Below are 20,980 nucleotides of genomic sequence, written 5' to 3'. Positions count from 1 at the left end.
GCCAAGCATTTCAGGTGAGGGATACTCAATCCCCTCCCCCATTTCTCTACTGATGGGCACTTAGACTGATTCCACATCTTCACTACTGTGAATAATACTGCAATGCACATGGGAGTACAGACATCTCTTTGACCTATGATTTCATTTCCTTTGGATATATACCTAGCCAGTGGAATTGCTGGGCCATATGGGAGTTCTATTTTAAATACATTTTAAAGGATGGCAGAGACTCAGAAGCAAGACCTGGAAAACAGGCCTACAGAACCAGACCTTGCTCTGTGAGGGAAACAGACTTAATTTTTTGCAGCCATGCTCCAGAGGAACACTTCACCATTAAGCATGACACCTAGACAGCCTGTACCAGATCAAAGAAGGTCCCTTTGGCTTTTAGTTTGTGAAGACCTTTTAAAAATATAAATAGATGTTGACTGTTATCAAATGTGGTCTTTGCATCCTTTGGAGATTTTTTTTTCCCCTTCGACTTGCTAAAGTGAGGAATTATAAGAGCTAATTGATGTTAAGTGGAATTTTGCCTTTCTGGAGCCAACCTGAAAAAAAGCCCAACTTGGTCAGAAGGGTTTCTACCCTTTGCTACAAGGGTTGAATGTATCAGAATGTAATCTGATAATATCCTGCCTAGGATTTTTGCATCTGTGTTTGTAATTTTCTTCTCTTGCATTTTCCCTGTTGAGTTTCAGTGCCTTTGTGAGTGTTCTTCTGTTTAAATTTCCTGGAAGAGTTGGTGTCTGATGAGAATCATGTCTTAAACGTTTGGAAGAACTAGCCATGAAAATATCTAGTATTGAGCTTTTCTTGGTGGAAGGATTTCCTTTCTGATCCAGGTTTTGCTTCTTTTCTTTTTGGACAGTTTTATTGAGATATCCAGCATACCTTGGAGGTACTGTGAGTTTAGTTCCAGACCATTACAATAAAGTGAGTATTGCAATAAAGTGATTCACACAAATTTTTTGGTTTCCCAGTGTACATAAAGGGATGTCATATTATACTGTAGTCTATTAAGTGTGCAATAGCATTATGTCTAAAAACACAATGTATAAACAAATCTTTTTTTATTTTTTGTATTTCTTGTATTTTTTTATTTTTTTATTAATTAATTTATTTTTATTGTTAAATCATAGCTGTGTACATTAGTGCAATCAAGGGGTACAATGTGCTGGTTTCATATACTGTATAAACAAATCTTAACTGAAAATCCTTTATTGCTAAAGATGCTAACAATCATCTGAGCCTTTGGTGAGTCACAATCTTCTTGCTGGTGGAAGGTCTTGCCCCAATGTTAATATTGCTGACTGATCAGCATAGTAGTTACTAAAGGGTAGGGTAGCTGTGGCGATTTCTTAAAATAAGACAACAATGAAATTTGCCACATTGATTAACACTTCCCTTCATGAAAGATTTACCTGTAGCGGTTTGATAGCATTTTACCCACCGTGGGACTTCTTTCAGAATTAGAGTCGATCCCCTCAAACCCTTCCACTGCTTTATCAATTAAGTTTATGGAATAATCTAAATCTTTTCCGGTTATTTCAACAATTTCCACGACATCTTCATCAGTGATAGATTCTACCTCAAGAAAACACTTTCTTGGCTCATCCATAAGAAGCATCTCCTCATCCATTCAAGCTTTATCACAAGATTGCAGCAATTCAGTCACATCTTCAGCCTCCACTTCTAATTCTATTTCTCTTGCTATTTCCACCACATCTGCAGTTACACCCTACACTAAAGTCTTGCCCTCAAAGTCATCCATGAGGGTTGGAATCAACTACTTTCAAACTCCTGTTAATGTTGACATTCTGACCTCTTCCCATAAAGTGTGAACCCTCTTCTTTTTTTTTTTTTTTTAGGCAGAGTCTCGCTTTCTTGCCCCAGTAGAGTGCCATGGCATTATAGCTCACAGCAACCTCAGACTCCTGTGTTCAATGTATTCTCTTGCATCAGCCTCCTGAGTAGCTAGGACTACAGGCATCTGCCACAAGGCCTGGCTATTTTTAGAGGCAGGGTCTTGCTCTTGCTCAGGCTGATCTCCAACCTGTGAGCTCGGGCAATCCACCTGCCTCCGCCACCAGAGTGCTGGGATTATAGGCATGAGCCACTGTGCCCAGTCAATCATGAACATTCTTAATGGCATCTACAATCCTTTCCAGAAAATTTTCAATTTATTTTTTCCCAGATTCATCAGAGAAATCACTCTCTGTGGCAGCTATATAGCCTTGTAAAATGCATTTCTTTTTCTTTTTTTTTTTTTTTTTTGAGACAAAGTCTCATCTTGTCACCCTTGGTAGAGTGCTGTGGCATCACAGCTCACAGCAACCTCAAACTCTTGGGCTCAAGAGATTCTCTGCCCTCAGCCTCCCTAGTAGCTGGGACTATAGCTGCCTGGCACAACGCCCAGCTATTTTTAAAGACAGGGTCTCACTCTGGCTCAGGCTGGTCTCAAACTCCTGAGCTCAGGTAATCCATCTGCCTTGGCCTCCCAGAGTGCTAGGATTACCAGCATGAGCCATTGTGCCAGGCTCGCAAAATATATTTCTTAAATTAGAAGACTTGAAAGTTGAAATTACTCCTTAACCCACAGCTATGGAATAGATGTTGTGTTAGCAGCCATGAAAACATCACCTTGTACATCGCCATCAGAGCTCTAGAGTGACCAGGTACCTCATCAATGATCAGTATTACTTTGAAAATAATTTTTTTTTCTGAGCAGTAGGTCTCCACAGTGAGTTTAATATTCCATAAAGCAGGCTATAAACAGATGTGCTGTCATCCAGGCATTGTTGTTTTAGTCACAAAGCACAGGCAGAATAGATTCAACACCATTCTTGAGAGCCCTAGGACTTTGAGAATGGTAAGTGAGCACTGGTTTCAACATAAAGTCACCAGCTATATTAACCCTAACAAAAGAGTCAGCCTATCCTCTGAAGCTGTGAAGCCAGGCATTCACTTCTCTCTAGCTATGAAAGTCTTAGATGGCATCTTCCTCCACTAGAAGGCTATTTCATGCACATTGAAAATCTACACTACACAGTCATCAATGATCTCGGCCAGATCTTCTGGATAACTTGTGGCAGCTTCTCCATCAGCATTTGCTGCCTCACCTTGTACTTTTATGCTTTGGAGACAATTTCTTTCCTAAAACGTCATGACCAACCTCTGTTAGCTCCAAACTTTTTTTCTTGCAGCTTCCTTGCCTTCTCTCAGCCTTCAGAGAATTGAGGAGAGTTTGGGACCTTGCTCTAAATTAGACTTTGGCTTAAGATAATGTTGTGGCTGATTTGATCTTCTACCCAGACCACTCAAACTTTCTCCATGTCAGCAATAAGCCTGTTTCACTTTCTTATCACTTGTGTGTTTACTGGAGTAGCTCTTTTAATATCTTTCAAGAACTTTTCCTTTGCATTCACAACTTGGTGAGCTATTTGTCAGAAGAGGCCTTGCTATCAGCCTATCTTGGCTTTCAACATGCCTTTCTCACTAGGCTTAATAATCAGTTCTAGCTTTTGATTTAAAGTGAGAGATGTGGGACTCATCTTTTCACTTGAACACTTAGAGGCCATTGTGGGGTTACTAATTGGCCCAATTTCAATATTGCTGTGTCTCAGGGAATAGGGAGCCCTGAGAAGAAAGGCCAGGGGAACAGCCTGTCAGCAGAGTACTCATAACACACACATTTATTGATAAAGTTCACTGTCTTACTTCAACATAGTTCTTGGTACCCCAAAACAATTACAATAGTAACATCAAAGATCTCTGCTCACTAAATCACCACAACAGATATAATGATAACAAAAAAGCTTAAAATATTGTGAGAATTACCAAAATGTGACACAGACACAGGCAGTGAGCATATGCTCTTGGGAAAATGGTGCCAAAAGACTTGACAGGAGGTCGCCATAAACCTTTAATTTGTAAAAAGTACAGCATCTACAAAGCACGATAAAGCTGAACACAATACAATGAGGTATGCCTGGAATTCATAAACCATCAAATTCACCTACTAAAAGATTTTTTGTGTATTCACAGATACACGCAACCATCTCCACCATCACTTTTCAGACTAGGCCAGCATGGTGGCTCACACCCGTAATACTAGCAGTCTGGGAGGTTGGGGTGGGAGGATCCCGTCAGCTCAGGAGTTCAATATCAGCCTAAGCAAGAGCAAGACGTCTGTCTCTTCAAGAAATAGAAAAATTAGATTGGTGTGGTGGTGTACACTTGTAGTTCCAGCTATTTAGGAGACTGAGGCAGGAGGATCACTTGAGTCCAGGAGTTTGAGGCTACAGTGAACTATGAGAATGCCGCTGCCTTCAAGCCTGGGCAATAGAGTGAGACCCCATCTCAAAAAATATATTTTTTTTCTGTAATTACTAGAGAGTTAGTCAATATTTCTGTATCTTTTTTTTTTTTTTTTTTTGAGACAGAGTCTCACTATGTTGCCCAGGTTAGAATGCCATGGCCTCAGCCTAGCTCACAGCAACCTCAAACTCCTGAATTCAAGCAATATTCCTTCCTCATCCTTCTAAGTAGTTGCACTATAGGGGCCCAGCTAATTTTTCTATTTTTAGTAGAGATGGAGTCTCACTCTTGCTCAGATTGGTCTTGTACGCCTGAGCTCAATCAATCCACCTGCCTTGGCCCTCCAAAGCGCTAGGATTACAGGCGTGAGCCAAAATGCCCAGCCAATATTTCTATATCTTCAGTCTGTTTCTGCTATGTCATCTCTGCTTTTGTCCATTTCATGCAAATTTTCAGACTCCTTGCCCGGAAACTACTCATTACTTTCTCCTATTTTTGTCTGAGAAACCTGTAGGGATGCCCCCCAGACAGGCACTAATGCAAGGAGCCTCCCCCCATTGAATCAGTCTCCAATATCTCCTAAAACTTCTCCCAAGAAGCAATCTGTCATCTCCACTGCAAGCTTACTTCTATTTAATTAACGTTTGCACTATTTCTATCATCTTCCTATTTCCTTTGAGCTTGGCTTGCAGTTCTTTTTTTAAAATTTACTCATTTTTATTGTTTGGGATTCATTGAGAGTCATAGAGTTAGGTTACACTGATTGTGTTTGTTAGGTAAAGTCCCTCTTATAATTGCGTCCTGCCTCCAGGAGGTGCGCCATACACCGTGACTCCCTCACCCCCCTCCCTCCTCCCTGGCTTGCAGTTCTTTCTCTTGCTTTTGAAGAGTAGTTTGCTCAATGCTTTCTAGTTTCTCTCCTCTTCTAAAATAACACTTAAGGGCTATCACTGTCATCATTTCTATTGCTACTAAACCACAGCCTCAGTCACAGCCGTAGGCCACTATGTAGAGCTTGAATCACAGCCCCAACAGCCTCAGGTCACCATACAGAGCCTAATAAGTCATAGCCCTAGGTCACTGTGTAGAGCCTGAATCACAGTTCTAGTTCACCATATACAGCCTTCGTCATGCCATCAAGTCACCATACATAGCCTGAGTCACAGCCCCATTTACTATACAGAACCTAAGTTGCAGCTCCCATTCACCACACACAGTCTGAGTCACAGCCTCAGGTCACCATAAGGAGCCTGGGTTGTAGCCCCATTCACCACACAGAGTCTGAGTCACAGCCTCAGGGTGCCATACAGAGCCTGAGTCACAACCTGAGGTCATTGTATAGAGCCTGAGTCACAGCCCCAGTTCACAATATACAGGTGCCATACAGAGCCTGAGTTGCAGCCCCATTCACCACACAGAGTCTGAGTCACAGCCACAGGTGCCATACAGAGCCTGAGTCACAACCTGAGGTCACTTTATAGAGCCTGAGTCACAGCCCCAGTTCACCATATACAGGTGCCATACACAGCCTGAGTCACAACCTGAGATCACTGTATAGAGCCTGAGTCACAGCCCCAGTTCACCATATACAGCCTGAGTCACAGCCACAACAGCCTAAGATCACCATACAAGAGCCCATGTCACCATGTGACCCTCTTCTCTTTCTTCTGTTCAGATTCCTTCTATTCCCTAAGCTCTCTGAGTTGGTGAGTTCCAGTCCCACACTCTTCTATTTTACATCTTATGTCCTTATGTGTGATGTGTCTCTCACGAGGAGGCTTAATGAGACTAAACACCTAACCAATATCCTCCTCAACTCAGCCTCATATCCAGAGCTGCCCATTTTCCAGGGTCTAGAGTATTGGTATACTCTCTCATTTCATACTTTCTGTCAATCATGCTTATCCTGGTTGCTATTTTTCTTCCCCCCCCACCCTTTTTTTTTTTGTGTGTGTGGTTTTTGGCTGGGGCTGGGTTTGAACCTGCCACCTCCAGCATATGGGACCCGCGCCCTACTCCTTGAGCCACAGGTGCTGCCCTTTTTTTTTGTTTTTGAGACAAACTTGCCCCAGGCTAGAGTGCGATGGCCTCAGCCTAGCTCACAGCTACCTCAAACTCCTGGGCTTAAGCAATCCTCCTGCCTCAGCCTCCCAAGTAGCTGGGACTACCAATACCTACCACATCACCCAGCTAATTTTTCTATTTTTAGTAAAGATGGGGTCTCATCCTTGCTTAGGCTGGTTTTGAACTCCTGAGCTCAAGCTGTCCTCCCACCTTGGCCTCTCACAGTGCTGGGATTACAGCACTGTGCTCAACCCTCCCCTTCTTCTTTTTTTTTTTTTAACCTCTTTTGGGGCTTTTTATTGGTTTGTTTTTCCACATTCTCCCTCTGCTCATCTGTTGTCATTGACCATCAATTCTACATTAGGAGTCTGTACCTGAGTCTGACATCAATCAACATCTTCCAAATCTGGGTGATACAAAGGCCTGAGAATATAATCCCAGGGATGCCCCTGCTCCAAGTTATATATTACTGTAGATTTTAGTTCCATCATGGGGTCCCAGTGCTGTTTACCAGTCAGAGCACTTTAGTGGAGACTATCCTCTTTGCACTCATTCCTTCCACATTTGGGGTGTAGACAGACTATCAGCCTGCTGAGGTCGGCATTAAGCCTATGGCTCTCTTGGGCATCATCTGTGTTCTGTTTTCTCTACTTGTACAACTCATGTGCTGTGGTTCTAACATGCCATGTTCTAGTACATGTTTATTTTGATGTTCTGCCTGGGAACACACTGGGCTTCCTGAATCTTCCTGACTGCTTTATTCAGCTTCAGAAAAGGCTCCCCTACTCACATCACATCTCATTCCTACTTTCTCTCCCCCGCCTCTGGGACCATCTCCCCATGATGTTGAGGTGTCCTGACCTCTCTCTGTTTTCCATCTGTCTGCCTCTCTGCTCAGGATAATTTCTCCTGACCTATCTTCCAGTTTGCTAATTCCCTTCAGCTGTTTCTAATCTGCCTTTTAAATCAGTCTATGACTTACATTTCTCCCCACCCCCCCGCCCGCCCCCCCACCATTCTGTTTGGTTTTTCCAAACTTGCTGGGTCAGTTTTTGTGGTTTCTCATTCCTTGCAGATATTCCAAGCTTATCTTCCTTCTGTGAGCACAGTGAGAACTGTTGCATTGAGCACAGGACACCCCACTTACTGAGCCCTGGCTGCTATTTCTGGGGGTCCTCAGCTGCATTTCCTCACATTCCTAGTTATCTCCAACCCCGTGCTCGTCACTGCATTTGGAAAACTATTGGCAGGAATCATTTGAAGCAGAGGCTAAAGATACCATAGTGGGTTGAATGTTGTCCCCACAAGATATGGAATCTCAGAAAGGGGACTTATTTGGAACAAGGGTCTTTGCAGATATAATTAAGGTAAAAATCTCAAGACAAGGTCATCTTGGAGAGAGTGAGCCCTAAAGCCAGTGAAGGGTGTCCTTACATGAAATAAGAGAAGACACAGAGAGACAGAAGAGAAGGCCAAGGAAGACAGAGGCAGGGTTTGAAGTGATGCAGCCACAAGCCAAGGTTTCTAGCCATCATCAGGACAGACAGGAAGGATCTTCTCCTAGAGCCTCCAAAGGGAACACAGCCTCCAGATTTCAGACTTCTGGCCTCCAGACCTAGGTGGCCTTAATTGGCCTGCTGTTTTAAGCCTCCTTGTTTCTGTTAACTTGTTATGGCAATCCCAAGAAGCTAAGACATTTCAAAAAGGATCTCTCATGTGCACACCTGCTGGGATCCTAGGGCTCCTTCCTGTCCCAGACCCAGCCCACTCCAGACCAAGAAGGAGGCCAAGGACCTGGAACACATCCAGGACTTGGGCCATCACCTGCACAAGGTTATCCTCTCGGGGTCCCCAATGGCTGTACGGAGGGTCTCCTCTGAGTATTCCTGCCTACAGCAAGCCTGATCTTTGCTATGTCCCCTCATCCTATGAGACCATGCAAACCAAATTCAACTTTTTTTTTATATCCTTATTATTTCTACAGGCACTTGTCATCCATTAATTTCATTAGTTCCTTGGCATTTTGTAAAGCTAAATACATATATAAACACACAGACACACATGCACACATACACAGACACATCCACACAGACTCATGCATGGAGACACGTGGATAAATGCATGCACACATACATGCGTACGCATTGATGTACATATATATACACTCATGTGCATATTCACAGATCCATACAAACTCATAAAATTGGCTGGCTCATGCCTGTAATCCTAGCATTTTGGGAGGCCAAGGCGGGTGGACTGCTTGAGGTCAGAAGTTCAAGACCAGCCTGAACAAGAGAAAGACCCCCATCTCTACTAAAAATAGAAAAACTAGCTAGGTATGTGGCTGGAACCTATAGTCCCAACTATTCAGGAGGCTGAGGCAGGAGGATTACTTGAGTCCAAGAGTTTGAGATTGCTGTGACCTATGATGCCATGGTACTCTACCCAGGGCAACAGAGTGAGACTCTGTCTCAAAAAAAGAAGGCAACAACAACAACAAAAAAAACCCCAACCCCTACACCCCCACACCAAACAAACCCATACGAAACTAAATATACAAGCATACATATATTCATACATACAAACATGCACCCAGCTATACTCATATAAACATACACATATGAGGTCTGAAAGTTAAGTTCACAAATGTATCCTAGAAAAACGTACAACATACCTTGTTGCTGAATAACACCACGGTCACCTTCAAAATACTCCCCTTGGGAAGCTATGCACTGATGTCAGTGCCTAGTCCACCATTCAAAGCAATTTTGGAATTCTTTTTCTGGAATAACCATCAGCGTCATTGTCATGCAAGGTGTGAAAATTAAGCTGAAGAACTGCCACCTGAACTTACATTGGCAGCACTGTACAAACAACTCAATAAGGTTTCATAACCTTGGTATACCAGTGTCTCACAGTTGTATTCATGTCAATGCATGCTGGTGTCTTGCTGAGTGGCATTCATTATTGTTGTTGAGTGTTTTTGTGTGCTGTACAATGACAGCTTTTATGGCCAATCCGGAAAAAGAGTTCCAAAATTGCTTTGGAGTGTAGACTAGGCACTGGCATCAGTCCATACCTTCCTAAGGGGGGTACTTCAAAAGTGACCATAGAGATATTCAGCAATGAGGTATGTCACACATTTTCTAGGATGAATTCATGAACTTAATTGTTAGATCTTGTACACACATGCATACATACACTTGCACACACAGAAACAAAACTTTAGCTTATTTTTTTCAAGCAAGAAGACTATGAGTCTCCTGGGCCCTGTAGAGATGGAGCACCTACATTCACCAATGTTCTTGTATCTTCATACTATCCTGAAAATCCTGGTGGGGATGTTCTTAGCACCAAGGCAGGGAACTGAGACTCAGTGGCTTAACTGACGTGGCCAGGCTGTGCAGCCTGTGGGTGGGATAGGGAGAACCCAGCTCAGCTCCTCAAACAATAAGCATTCTGTAACCCACTGGTAGCCCCATCATGGTCCACAGCCTGCACCAGCTCACAGCTTCTGCACAGGATGCCAACACCCCTTGGCACCCCCAGCAGCCCCAGTCATAGCCATGCAGAAGTCATGGCAGGCCTGACATTGACATGTGGTTGGGGCTGCCACACTGCATGGCACAGAGAACAGTTCCCCAGATGGTACTGGCCCTGGGGTGACTGGGCCTCCTCCCTGGGCCCCAGAAACTCACCAGCCCCTCTGTAAGCTCAGTAGAGACCATACCCAGGCCTACAGGGAGCCTGGCTGGGCTAAACACAGAGGGAGTCATTTCAGGGACAGCTCCCCACTCCTTGGGCCAGGCCTGAGGCTGTCATGCTCCAGCTGCTCAAAGACCAGGCTGTCTCCTCTCAGGACCCAGCCAATCACACACCATGGCCCCCAAGGGCAGCTAGGCAATCCTAATCCTCAGGTAGAAGCCTGAGAGATACAGGCAGACCTCTCCACAAGAGGACGGGTCTCCAACCACCAGTAGCTCTGGCCACCCTTCCTGGGAACCCAGCTCTCCCCAGGGCTGGGGCAGGGGTAGAAGAGGCTGCAGTTACAGGAGCCACAGCGCCCTGCCGGCGAAACCTCAGCTCCACCAGACAGTGTTGAATTTCTGTGTGAAACAAAATCAAAACAAATTCCAACGCTGGGAAACTGGTGCTGGGCTTAACCCTCCATCCTCCCCTTGGTCTACAACTCAGCCCAGCTCGTGTACAGTCTCCAACCGACCACATCTGCCAAGTCCCTCAGGGCTGCAGTGTTGCCTGGAGCCCAGATGTGCCCCATGACATCACATATGTGGAAGAGGGGGGCTCTCACCACACTGCCCCAGGAGGAAGCCAGGTTCCTGGGGGACAAAGAACCAGTGCATCCAACAAACTCCACCACCCTAAGACTCCAGGTGCTGCCTGCCAGGCCTAGTATCCTTAAACCTCAGAGAAATCCCCACCCACCATCTCTGAGCTCCTGTGTCCCAAAGCAGCCCCTGGAGCAAAGCCTGCCCGACTAAATCTGCAGCACCCAGGGAACCCCCAAGACTAGACCATAGAGGCCAACCCAGCTCCCCCCAGAACCTGAGGGCCGCCCAAATGATTGCCTCTTTTCCAGAGGTGAACACTGAAACTCAGAGCAGGAGTAATGTCACAATGGGCCCTAAGATGTCAATTGAGGCTGCACACAGGGTGCCTAGGGTAAGATAGGGAGTGGAAGATTCTAGAAGGAGCCTGCGTGGCCAGGTCACCTCTATGCCCAGTGACCACAGCCCTCATGGATGGCTACAGACCTGTGCAGCTACCCAGCTGGTAAGACAGGCAGAGAGGCCAGGGGACACTCTGGCAACCACCAGCATCATCTCATGGGTGTCTTCCTCCCTGAAGTTTGCTCTCCCCAAGGTGGCACAGATGGGGAACCCCAGGGACTGCTCAGCTCCCCTTCACACACTTTGGTGACCTCAGGGCCGAGGCTTCTGTCTTCATCTATCTGGGAGGGATGTTGGCCTTGCTGTCCCCCAGCTCTGAGAGGCTCCAGTAGCATCTCCCCCCAGGCCAGACCTCCAGCCCACTTCCCCTGGCTGCATCGACCTCAGGTATCGCTAAGAAAAACAAACGCAGCTTGCGGCTTGCCTTTTTCCATCGCCTCGTCCGGCTGCTGGGCCCGAGGTACCGTGGTTGCCAGCTGGGCGGCCAGGTTTCCTCCTGTGGGCAGCGGCGCCTGGCCAGCTGGGACCACGTCGGGAGGGGCCAGCAGGGTGGTGGGCTGGACTCCAGGGACGGCTGGGGCCCTCAGGTCATGGAAGCAGGGGTGGCCTAGTGCCACCCAGGTTGGTGTACACGGCGAGACTATCATCCCTAGCCACCTGCTATCCAGCCCAGCCAACAGATGTGCTTGCATATTAACCCCTGAAGGAAAATGAATGGATCTGAATGGCTGTTCCAGCATGGCCATCAGACACCTGGTCCACTGTCCACACCGGAAAATGAGGTAGCTTGGCAGCCAAGCCTTTACTGAGCCACATCCGGCCATAGGTGTGGACACAGCCTGGCCTAAGTCAAGGGTTTGTAGGGCAGGGGCTGGGCTGTCAGGTGAATGAGCACTGTGGACCCCCATAGCAGGCAGAGGGACACACTCCAATGGCAGGACAGAGGGATCCCCCTGAGATGGAGCAGAAGGATCCCCAGCAGGACTCAGGCTTGAGGGAGGCTTTGGGCAAGGGATATACTGCGTACAGCTCAGAGGAGACCCCATAGGGACAACCTCCGGGGCTGCCCCAGAGTTGAGCTATTAGGCACAGAATGGCAGATCTGGGTGATCATAGGGCTTTCAAGAAGAAGTAACAACCCAGGTGGACCCTGGTAAATAGGAGAAATGGTACCCCTGGCTCCTGGTCCCATCAGGGGTTGAGTTCTAGCCACAAAGCCTGGGGCCTGGGAGCACCCCTGAGGTGCCTGTGTTCCAGGTTCTGGGGCCTGGCTTAGTCAACAGCTACATGAAAGCTTGTGCCAAGAGCCTCCCCACTCCCCTGACAACTGCGTCTCCTTCTAGCCCTGGCCAGTGGGCATGGCAGGGCTGCTCCTGCCGCCTGCCCGGCACAATGCACAAAGGGCGTCGGGTGCCTGGCAGGCTCGGATTAAGAGGGCCAAGTTCGGAGGCCTGTCAACAGGTGTCGTTTTCCTGCAGCCAGCACAGAGGAGCCAGGCAGCCCAGGCCCTTATCACCTCAGCCCCCTCCCTGGGGTCCAGGCCTCCTGGGAGGAATCTGTGCTGGTGCATTCCTTCCTAGGGGGAGAGTTACCCACATACTTCTCTTTGCACAGCCCAGCCCCAGGCCACCCTGGGAGCCAGCAGAGGGTCTGGTTCTGCTGGCCCAGAATGGGCACCCGAACCACAGCAGCGGGAGGCAAGGCGGGCATGTGGCAGGGCTGGGGGCAAGATTAGGCCAGCTGTCTCCCTGTCCAGACAGCCGCCGGCTGTGGGCAAGACATCTGCTCACACAGCTGAGGGAGCCAGGTGGTGGCTGCTTCCTGCTCACCTCAAATCCCACCACATGGTGGCCGGACACAGCTTCTGGTGTCCTTGGGGGGAACTGCGGACCCTATGGCCAGGGCCCTTCCCGCCTGCCTTCCATGGGCAGGGAAGCTGGGCACCTGGGTCCCTCTGCTGGCCACACGGGTTTCCAGGGAAACACCCCCTCCTTTCCAGGCAGGAAGCCTGGGCCACCTCTCTACCCTCTCCTTTCCATGCTGAGAGGTCCCCATGATCTCCTAGAACCAGTCCACCACTACCCGGGCCCTTCTCTCCCTGGCCTTTCTCTCCCCACACCCTCCTAATGCTGTGAACTGTCTTCCAAACACTACGCCCCAGGGGCTTCCTGGGGTGTCCTAAGGCAGGAGAAGAGGTCTCCAGGGGAACCTGCCCAAACCCAAGCCCAAGTTTCCTGGCTGCTCCAAACCTTCAGCCTGCTCACAGCCCAGGGCACCCACCCCAGACCACACCAAGGGATCACTCTGGATATGCCCCTTCCTGCCAGCCCCTCCGAAGCCCCAGACACCTCCTATTCTCTCTTGCCCCGCCTCTCCAACCCTCCACATAGCCTGGTGATTCTGTATAATTACTCCTTTTTCTCTGACTCCTCTAGGGACCAGTGGGGCATACCTCATCCAAGCAGTCAGCAAGCCTGGGCACAGGGCCACATGCTTCCCTTGGCCAAGTCCCAGGCTTGGTACACTGTGTCAGGCTGGGGAGCCCAGTTCAAGGAAGGTATATGCCAGGGTGCCCACCAGTTCACAGGTTGAGAGACGGGGTTCTCCTCAGTCCAAGGAGAGATCTAGAATATGTAAAGAGTGCTTACAACCAACAACAAAGACACACAACCATATGAAAAACAGGCAAAGGAACTGACTCCAAAGAAGTTATACACGTAGCCAAAGAGCATGTGAAAAGATACTCAATATCACTAGCCCTCAGATAAGTGCACATGAAAACCACAAAACCACACCCTTTGCACCCACTACAATGGCCAGAATCAAAAAAACAAAATGGAAAATGAGTTTTGGCGAGGAAGTGGAGAAATAGGAACCCTCATGCCTTGCTGGTGGAAATGTAAAATAGTGCAGTAACTTCAGAAAACAGTTTGGCAGTTCCTCAAAAACTTAAATGCAGAGTCCCCCTATGACATAGTGATTCTGTTTCTAGGTATAGATCCCAAAGAATTGAAAACACACATACCCACCAAAAAAAAAAAAAGAAAAAAATTAAAGATGGATACACCCTTGTTCATGGCAACATTATTCATAATAGCCAAAAGGTGGAAACCACCCAAACATCCATCAACCAATGAACAAGTTAAAAAAAAAAAAAGAAACATCGTATATCCATCCAGCCGAATGTAATTCAGTCATGAGAAGGAATGAAACACTGATTCATGCTATGACATGGATGAACCTCAAAAACATTATGCTGAGTGAAAGAAGCCAGACACAAAAGGCCACATACTGTATGATTCCATTTCTATGAAATGTCCAGAATAGGCAAATCCATGGAGACAGAAAGCAGATTAGTGGTTGCCAGGGGCTGGGGAAGGGGGGCATGGGGAGTGACTGCTTAATGGGTATGAGGTTTCTGGGGTGAGGAAAATGTTCTGGAATGAGATAGCGGAAAAGGCTGCACAGCCTCGTGAATACACTAAAAACCACCGAGCTGTACGCTCCAGAAGGGTGGATTTTACAGGATGTGAATTATATCTAATAACAAAAAGGGAGCCACGGCTGGCCCTAATATCCACCAGGCTCCCAATTCAGAGGGGTCCCCTTCCTGCAGCCTGGGTTTTCATGCTGGTTCCAAGCACCCTTCCGGCACTAACATCTGGTTTGGGGGCCTCGGCTGGGGACACCTGGTCTGGGTGGTGAGAGTGTTCCCTTGGGTGCCAGGGTTGGTCTTGTTTCCCACCATCCTGCTCCCTAAAGCTGTCTGATACAAGGGGCCACCAGCAAGAAGCACTCTTGGGGCCCTCAAAGTAGAAAACAACTTCCCCAAGGGCCTCCCTTGCTGCACAGGATCCCTAAGGGCTGCAAGGTTCTGGGCAACTGGGCAGCCTGGGAGTAAGGAGCAGGGACCCCTAGTCCCACTGGGCCAGGAGGGTCCTCAGACTTGACCCCAGAGTCCACATTCAGGGTATAGGGCTCCCCTTCTAAATGCCAGAATGGCTCAGTGGGGGGAATAATCTCTGATGTTTTTATCATCATTTCACCTGAGAACACCACACAGAGAGGGCCTGGTGCCAGGGAGCACTCCCTGGATGAGGAATAAACTCAAAGCCCTAAACCCATCCAGGCCCACCCTCCCTTTGCAACCTCCAGGGACAGAGTCTGAGTTTGTACCCCAACCCCAATACATGACCCTTCCCACTCACCCCTCTGTCAAGAAGGGTGTGGGGCCCTGGGAGAACCAGATGGAAAGGCCACCTGCTAATCTGGCCAGGATGCGGGGCCAGCCAAGGGGAAGATGGGAGGGGTCCAGCCCAGTGGCCAGAGGCCGCCAAGAGGGCAGCCCCAGTCGGGCAGGGTTGGGTTGCAGCTCGGGGAGGGGGCAGGGAGGGCGACCGTCAGCCCACGTGACCCTCCCCCGGGCCAGCCTCTCCGCCCCAGGTTCCTGGGCTGTAACTGGAGCCTCGTTCCTGCCTGGGAGCCTCCGTGCCAGGCAGAGCTTTCGAGAGGGGGAAGGGTAGAGCACTGCCCTGGAGCCCAGCAGCTTCTCCCTGCTTTCTGGACAGGGGCTGGGCAGGGACACACGGCACCCCCTCCAGAGGCCCCCCACAAGCCCAGACACAGCCTAGCTGAGAGCTCATCTCATCCCCACTGTCATCTCCAGCCCCAGCTCAGGAACCTCCACAAGGTGGGGTCCAAGGCTTCCTGCAGTCCAGCCATCCAAATGGCACCTGGTCTACCCCCACCCAGGAAGCTTCCCTGGTTTGGGGAGGCACTCACCCTTGGTCCATCAAACAGAGGTCTATCTGTTCCCAGTATAGCCGGCTGTCCCCCAGGAAAGCACACCTGCCCTCTGGACTTTCTGCAGGGCAGCTGCAAGAAGAACTGCACCTACAGTCAGGACTCACAAGGCTCCTTGTAGCCCCTGGGTCCCTTGGTGTCCAACAGCAGGCCATAGCAGTGGTGTTGAAGCCCTTATTCTGTGCTCCAGCCAAGATTAATCCCCTGCCAAGGAGCTGAAACCCACACAAAGTGCATGTGCCCTACCTCCACTAAAACAGCAAAGCTGACTCCCCCCGATGTGCAAAGCTCAGAGACAGGTGACAAAAAGAGAAGGCTATGAGTCTAACCCCAAGTCCACCTCTCATATATTGGATCAGCAGCAGAGAGATCCAGGCAGGGCAAAGCCACTACAGCATAGACAAGCCCAGGGTGTGTCCCAAGCCTGGGGAGCCGAGCCTCTGCTGGGCCTGAAGAGAGGGAAGGCACAGCTGGCTGACAAGGCCACTGTGACTCACCGTGGACCTGTGGCCAGACGGCCATCCTCTGGCCCTCCCTCCTGCCCTGGCGGGGGTGAGGCTATGGGCTGCACAGATGGCGTGCAGGGATGTGCCAGCCTGGGCCCAGGGCTGTACCCGCAGCTGGAGCCAGGAGAAGGCTGCGGGTGGGGGCCCGGGAAATGGAGACACGGAGCTGACCCTGGAAGATGACCCTGGAGAAAGGAACAGAGAGAGAAGAAAGGGGGAGAAAGAAAAACACAAAAGGAAAGTTTCCCATGAAAATATTTTATTTTCTTTGAGAACAGGATACACCTGCAGGGCTCCTCGGCCCAGCCGGCCTCTCCCCGCCCTAGTGGGTGCCAGATTCCTGGACCAACGGGGCCCTCTGCCGGCCAGGCCGCTGCGCGCCGGCGCCCGGGCCAGGGGCGAAGGAACAGGTGACCGGAGGAGGGCGGCGGCCCAGGGAGCGGCCCAGGGCGCCCAGGACTGGGGCCGGGACCCGGGGGCCAACGGGGCTCCCAAGGGCGGCGCCCGCGGCGGGAGGCAAGGGGGGCGGCAAGACTTGGGGCGCTGCCTCGCGTGGTGCCACCCTAGACCTCAGCATGCCCAAAGTGCAGCGAGGGTTCCTCTAAAGGTCGGCTGGACCTCTAGTACCTGGGAAAGGAGGAGGTGGGGGTACGGAGGGAAGGAAGGAAAGACGGTCACAGACACACCGACACCACTGCAAATCGCTGCTGGGGAGACCCGCGAATTACGGCGGCTACCCCGTGGGACGCTCCGGGCAGGCCCTGCGCACCCAACCAGATCCCACAGACGCGCTCCCGCGAGCCGGGGCCGCGGCCGAGTCCTAGGCAAGCGTCAGAAGCAAAGAGCAAGAAAAATAAATTCCTTCAGCTTGAAGGGTGTTTTTTTTTTTTTTCTTTTTCTCCCTTTGGGGCTCAGTGCAAGGAACATCTGGATTTTGTACGTATTTTTTTGTTATTGTTAAATTAACTTCTCGAGAAGAGAAAGGGGGAAAGCTGCAAGGGGGGGTGGGCGGGCAGGGTCTGGGGAGGCTCCAGCCTTTTGGCAAGAACCCTGCAGCCCAAGGGGCCGGGTCCAGATCCTGGTACCCTAAGCACGTTGGCAGCAGAGCTCGCCCGACCACGACGACGACGACGACGACGACGACTCCAGGGTCATGCAAGACCGCGGCCCGGCTCAAGCCCGTCGGGTCCGCCCGCCTCTCTACCCGCGCTGCCCCGTAGCGGACACCGATTCGAGGACCAAACGACGTGCGCGCGCCGCCAACAAACAGCTCTAGGCAACTCAGCCGGAGTACCTGGCCCGCACCGCCCGCGGGGACTCCTGGCACCCCAGCTCGGGCCCCGCCACCCTCGCCCGTCCCGTGCGCGTGGGCCACCGGGGGCACCTACCCGAAGTAGGCGGCTGAAGGGCGCAGCGTGGCGAGCAGCAGCGTCAGCCCGAAGGCCGCGGCCAGCCAGCGCGCCAGCAGGAGCCCATCCAGCATCTTGCCGCTCCGCGGCGGCTAACCATCGCGCTCCCGGCTCCGCGCAGGGCGCGCCGCGGTCACCGCCCTCTTATAGCGCCCGGAGCTGCGGCCGCGGGGGCGGGGCGCCGGCCAGCTGGGCCCGGCCCCGCCCCGCTCCCGGGACGGGAAGGGGGGCGAGAAAAGGGAGGGGAGCGGGGCGCACGCCGGCGCCGGGGGCGGGCCGAAACCCGAGCCTCGCGCGCCGCCCCGCCCGCGCTACCGCCCCGCCACTCTGGGCCCGGGCCGCGGCTCCCGGGGCGGGGCTCGGGTTCGGGTGCGCCTGACCCACCGGATAGGAAGGGAGGGGAGGGCGTGCTGGGGGCAGCCAGAGCTCGGGCAGAGGTGGAGAGGACCGAACGGCCGGGGCAGGAGGGCGTTCGGGGACCGGGGAAAAGAGGACGCTCGGCAGGCCGTCGGCCCGGGCGGGGCTGGGGACGTTGGGGAGTGTCAGTAGCGTTGGGGAGCTAGAAGGGAAACTTGGGATGGCTCTGGGGACGCGGGCGAGGCGCCGGTCGCCCGGTTTACAGCCGGCAGGACTTCAAGCCGGGACGCGCAGGGATGGTGCAGTAGGGGACCCGGCTGTCTGGCCCTTTCTGGGGCACGGTCAGCTGAGGAGGGGACATGAGCCGGCAGGTGATGCCCGGGTCCCTTTTAGCATTCTGACCCCTTCAGTGAGCGGAGCTGAAGAGGCTCACCTCCTTAGTGGGCGCTTTGGCTGCTTTGGGCCTGGGCATGAGGCGACCTGACCCGCAGGGGTGCAGGGTGAGGCTCTCAACCTTTGGGGGCCACGGTGGTATCTCGGTTCTTAAATCGAGGGAGGGGAGCTAGTGGCTGAAGTCACTGCCACACCCGGGGGAATCCCCTGCTGTCCATATCCTTCTTAGGTATGGAGGACAGGACCTCAGGGATACATATGGGAGGAAGATGCAGGATGGAAGACCAGAGAACCTGCCCAGTGACTCGCCCCCATTGTCACTGAGCATCCGGGGCTGCTTGAGAAGTAAGATGGTGTCAGAATACAAAAACTGAGTTAAAAAACACAAAGGTGCACAAAATTCCAGACAGACTTGGGATGTGGCACTTGGGAGTATTCTGGACAGGGTGCCTCCCCATAGGCAGCCACACAGCAAGAGTGAGAACAGGGCTCCCTGGTCCAGGCTGGGCTAGGGTGTTCAGGAGAGGACAGACACCTGCAGCAGAGGAGCTGGGCTGCCAGTTCTGGATGACAGTATAAAGGCACAGTGCTCAGGCCAAGCCATGTCCTTTCAGGTCCCAGAAACATGGGCCTTCAGGGAGGTCTTCCTGTCAGCCGCTGCCTTCTGAATTTGGAGGGGGTGATTCTGACACAGTGACTCCCAGGCCTGAGGGTCTGGGAGAACACCTCTGGAAGGCTGGGCTGTCCTGACAGCTGTGAAAATTCACCACTCAGCGACCTAGTACAGGACAGGCAAATATACAAAGAGTCCTCAGAGGAAAATTGAAGCAGAAAATAGAACAGAAAATTCACCCCCACAATGGTCCCAGCCAAACTGATCACCTCATGGGCTGACTGGCCCTGCCTCTCTTGTGAAGTCTCAGTCATATGGGCCACCCACCGTGAGCACACCCTGTCCTGCCAGGTGGGTGTGGAGTGGGGGAGGAGAATGGGCCTGGGAAGATCATTTCCTCTCTGGGCCTCAGTTTCTCCACCTGAGACCCACCCTACTCCAGGAGGATGTGGCTTCTTTCTAAGCTATAATGTCGCACTGTGGGACCCCTGGCATGTGGTTCTGCTTTATTATTGGGTGTGACCATCCCTGGGACCTCTTCCCTGGGCAAGAAGGGTCTCATTTGTCCTCTTCTGCTTGCACCTTGCTGGGCCACCCCCCACCCTACCGCCACAAAATGACTGGCAGGTGAATGGAACACAGAAGGTAGCCCAGCTCACCCAGGCTATGGGGTCCCCCAGGGAAATCCACCCACCCCACCACCATGGGCTTCATGATTTGGGCCACTTCAGCACCCTGTAAGTGAGAGGCAGCAGAGGTGGAAAGAGGCGGGGGGGCAGAAGCTCCAGAGCGATGACATGTTTAAAGGCATGGAGATTGCCTCCAAGAAAAATGATGGGTGAGATTATGAGTGCATGTCACAAGGAATGGCAGGCATTACAAAGCTCCCTTCCACTGGGAGTGGAGTGCTGTCATGTTGGCTGCTCAACAAGTCCCTGAGGAAAGAGGCAGTCAGTTGACTGGCTGAGGGGCTGCAGGCTTGAGGGGCTGCAGGCTCTGGTCCCTGCACCTGACTCCTGGGGCCAATTTGGTGCAAAAGGGCACTGATGAGGACAATCCACTATTTGTGGATTTGGGAAGGGTTCTTTTTCCTTAGAGAAGGGGGAGCCATTAGTTCACTGAGTGGTCCCACCAAATCCCCAGTTGAAACCCAGGCCCAGATCCAGTCAGGAACCTATCAGAAAGCCTAGTGGCCCAAATCATGTGGGTGGCGGGGTCTAGTACCTGGTGCAGGGTAATGCCAGAGATACACTTGACCATCTGGGAAGAGCCACCCTTCGCAGATGGCAGGATTCACCCACCCAAGGGTACACAGCAAGCTAGGGGTCAAATGCCTGTTTTTACCTCCTGATTTTTCCAACTGAGCTGCATCCAGACAACCTTGGGCACCGTGTGAGCAGGGGAGCATTTTCCCCTCCAGTATACTATGCTCTGGCTAATGGCTGTGTTTCTGTTGTGGATGCCGGGGCTTTGGGGCTTCCCTGGCTGAAAGGTGTATTGTCACCGAGCACAGCCACCCAGGCCAGAGAAGCCATTCAGAGAAGCCATTCAGTCATAAGAAGAGTTAAGGCTTCTCAATTGGTCCGCAGCCTTGAGCTCTTTGGCAGAACCCCTTGAATGAAAGGGAGGCCAGGTCCCCTTGAGGAAGGACCCCATTACATCACCAAAAACTTACACTGTTACTCTTTCTCCCAGCCTTCTACCAGAGTAACCATATATTGGGGGAAAGGAAATAATCAGAACCCCTTAGGACTACAGGACACTTGCACCACTTGCTGCAAACCATCACTGACTCAGGGAGACCCAGAAAGATGCTTTAGTCATAGG

At 51.2% G+C, this 20,980-nt stretch overlaps 1 protein-coding gene across 3 annotated transcripts in view; it reads right to left on the bottom strand.

Annotated features, from left to right (window-relative positions):
* The window catches only part of WNT9A (Wnt family member 9A), a 32,385-nt gene extending 14,435 nt beyond the window's left edge, over positions 1 to 17,950 (bottom strand). Inside the window, exon 1 of one of the 3 annotated variants that reach the window (XM_053572963.1) lies at positions 17,770 to 17,950. In XM_053572963.1, coding sequence (XP_053428938.1) covers positions 17,770 to 17,864 — 95 coding nt within the window. In that variant the 5' untranslated portion in view covers positions 17,865 to 17,950. Of the gene's footprint in view, positions 1 to 15,854; positions 15,902 to 17,769 lie in introns of those variants that run through there. The other 2 variants (XM_053572964.1, XM_053572965.1) reach the window with 2 other exon arrangements.
* Between the last annotated feature and the right edge of the window lie 3,030 nt (positions 17,951 to 20,980).

The sequence above is a fragment of the Nycticebus coucang genome, chromosome 20 (assembly GCF_027406575.1).
Source record: "Nycticebus coucang isolate mNycCou1 chromosome 20, mNycCou1.pri, whole genome shotgun sequence".
NCBI classification, from domain to species: Eukaryota; Metazoa; Chordata; class Mammalia; order Primates; family Lorisidae; genus Nycticebus; species Nycticebus coucang.
This window is presented reverse-complemented; position numbering and strand designations above follow the sequence as displayed.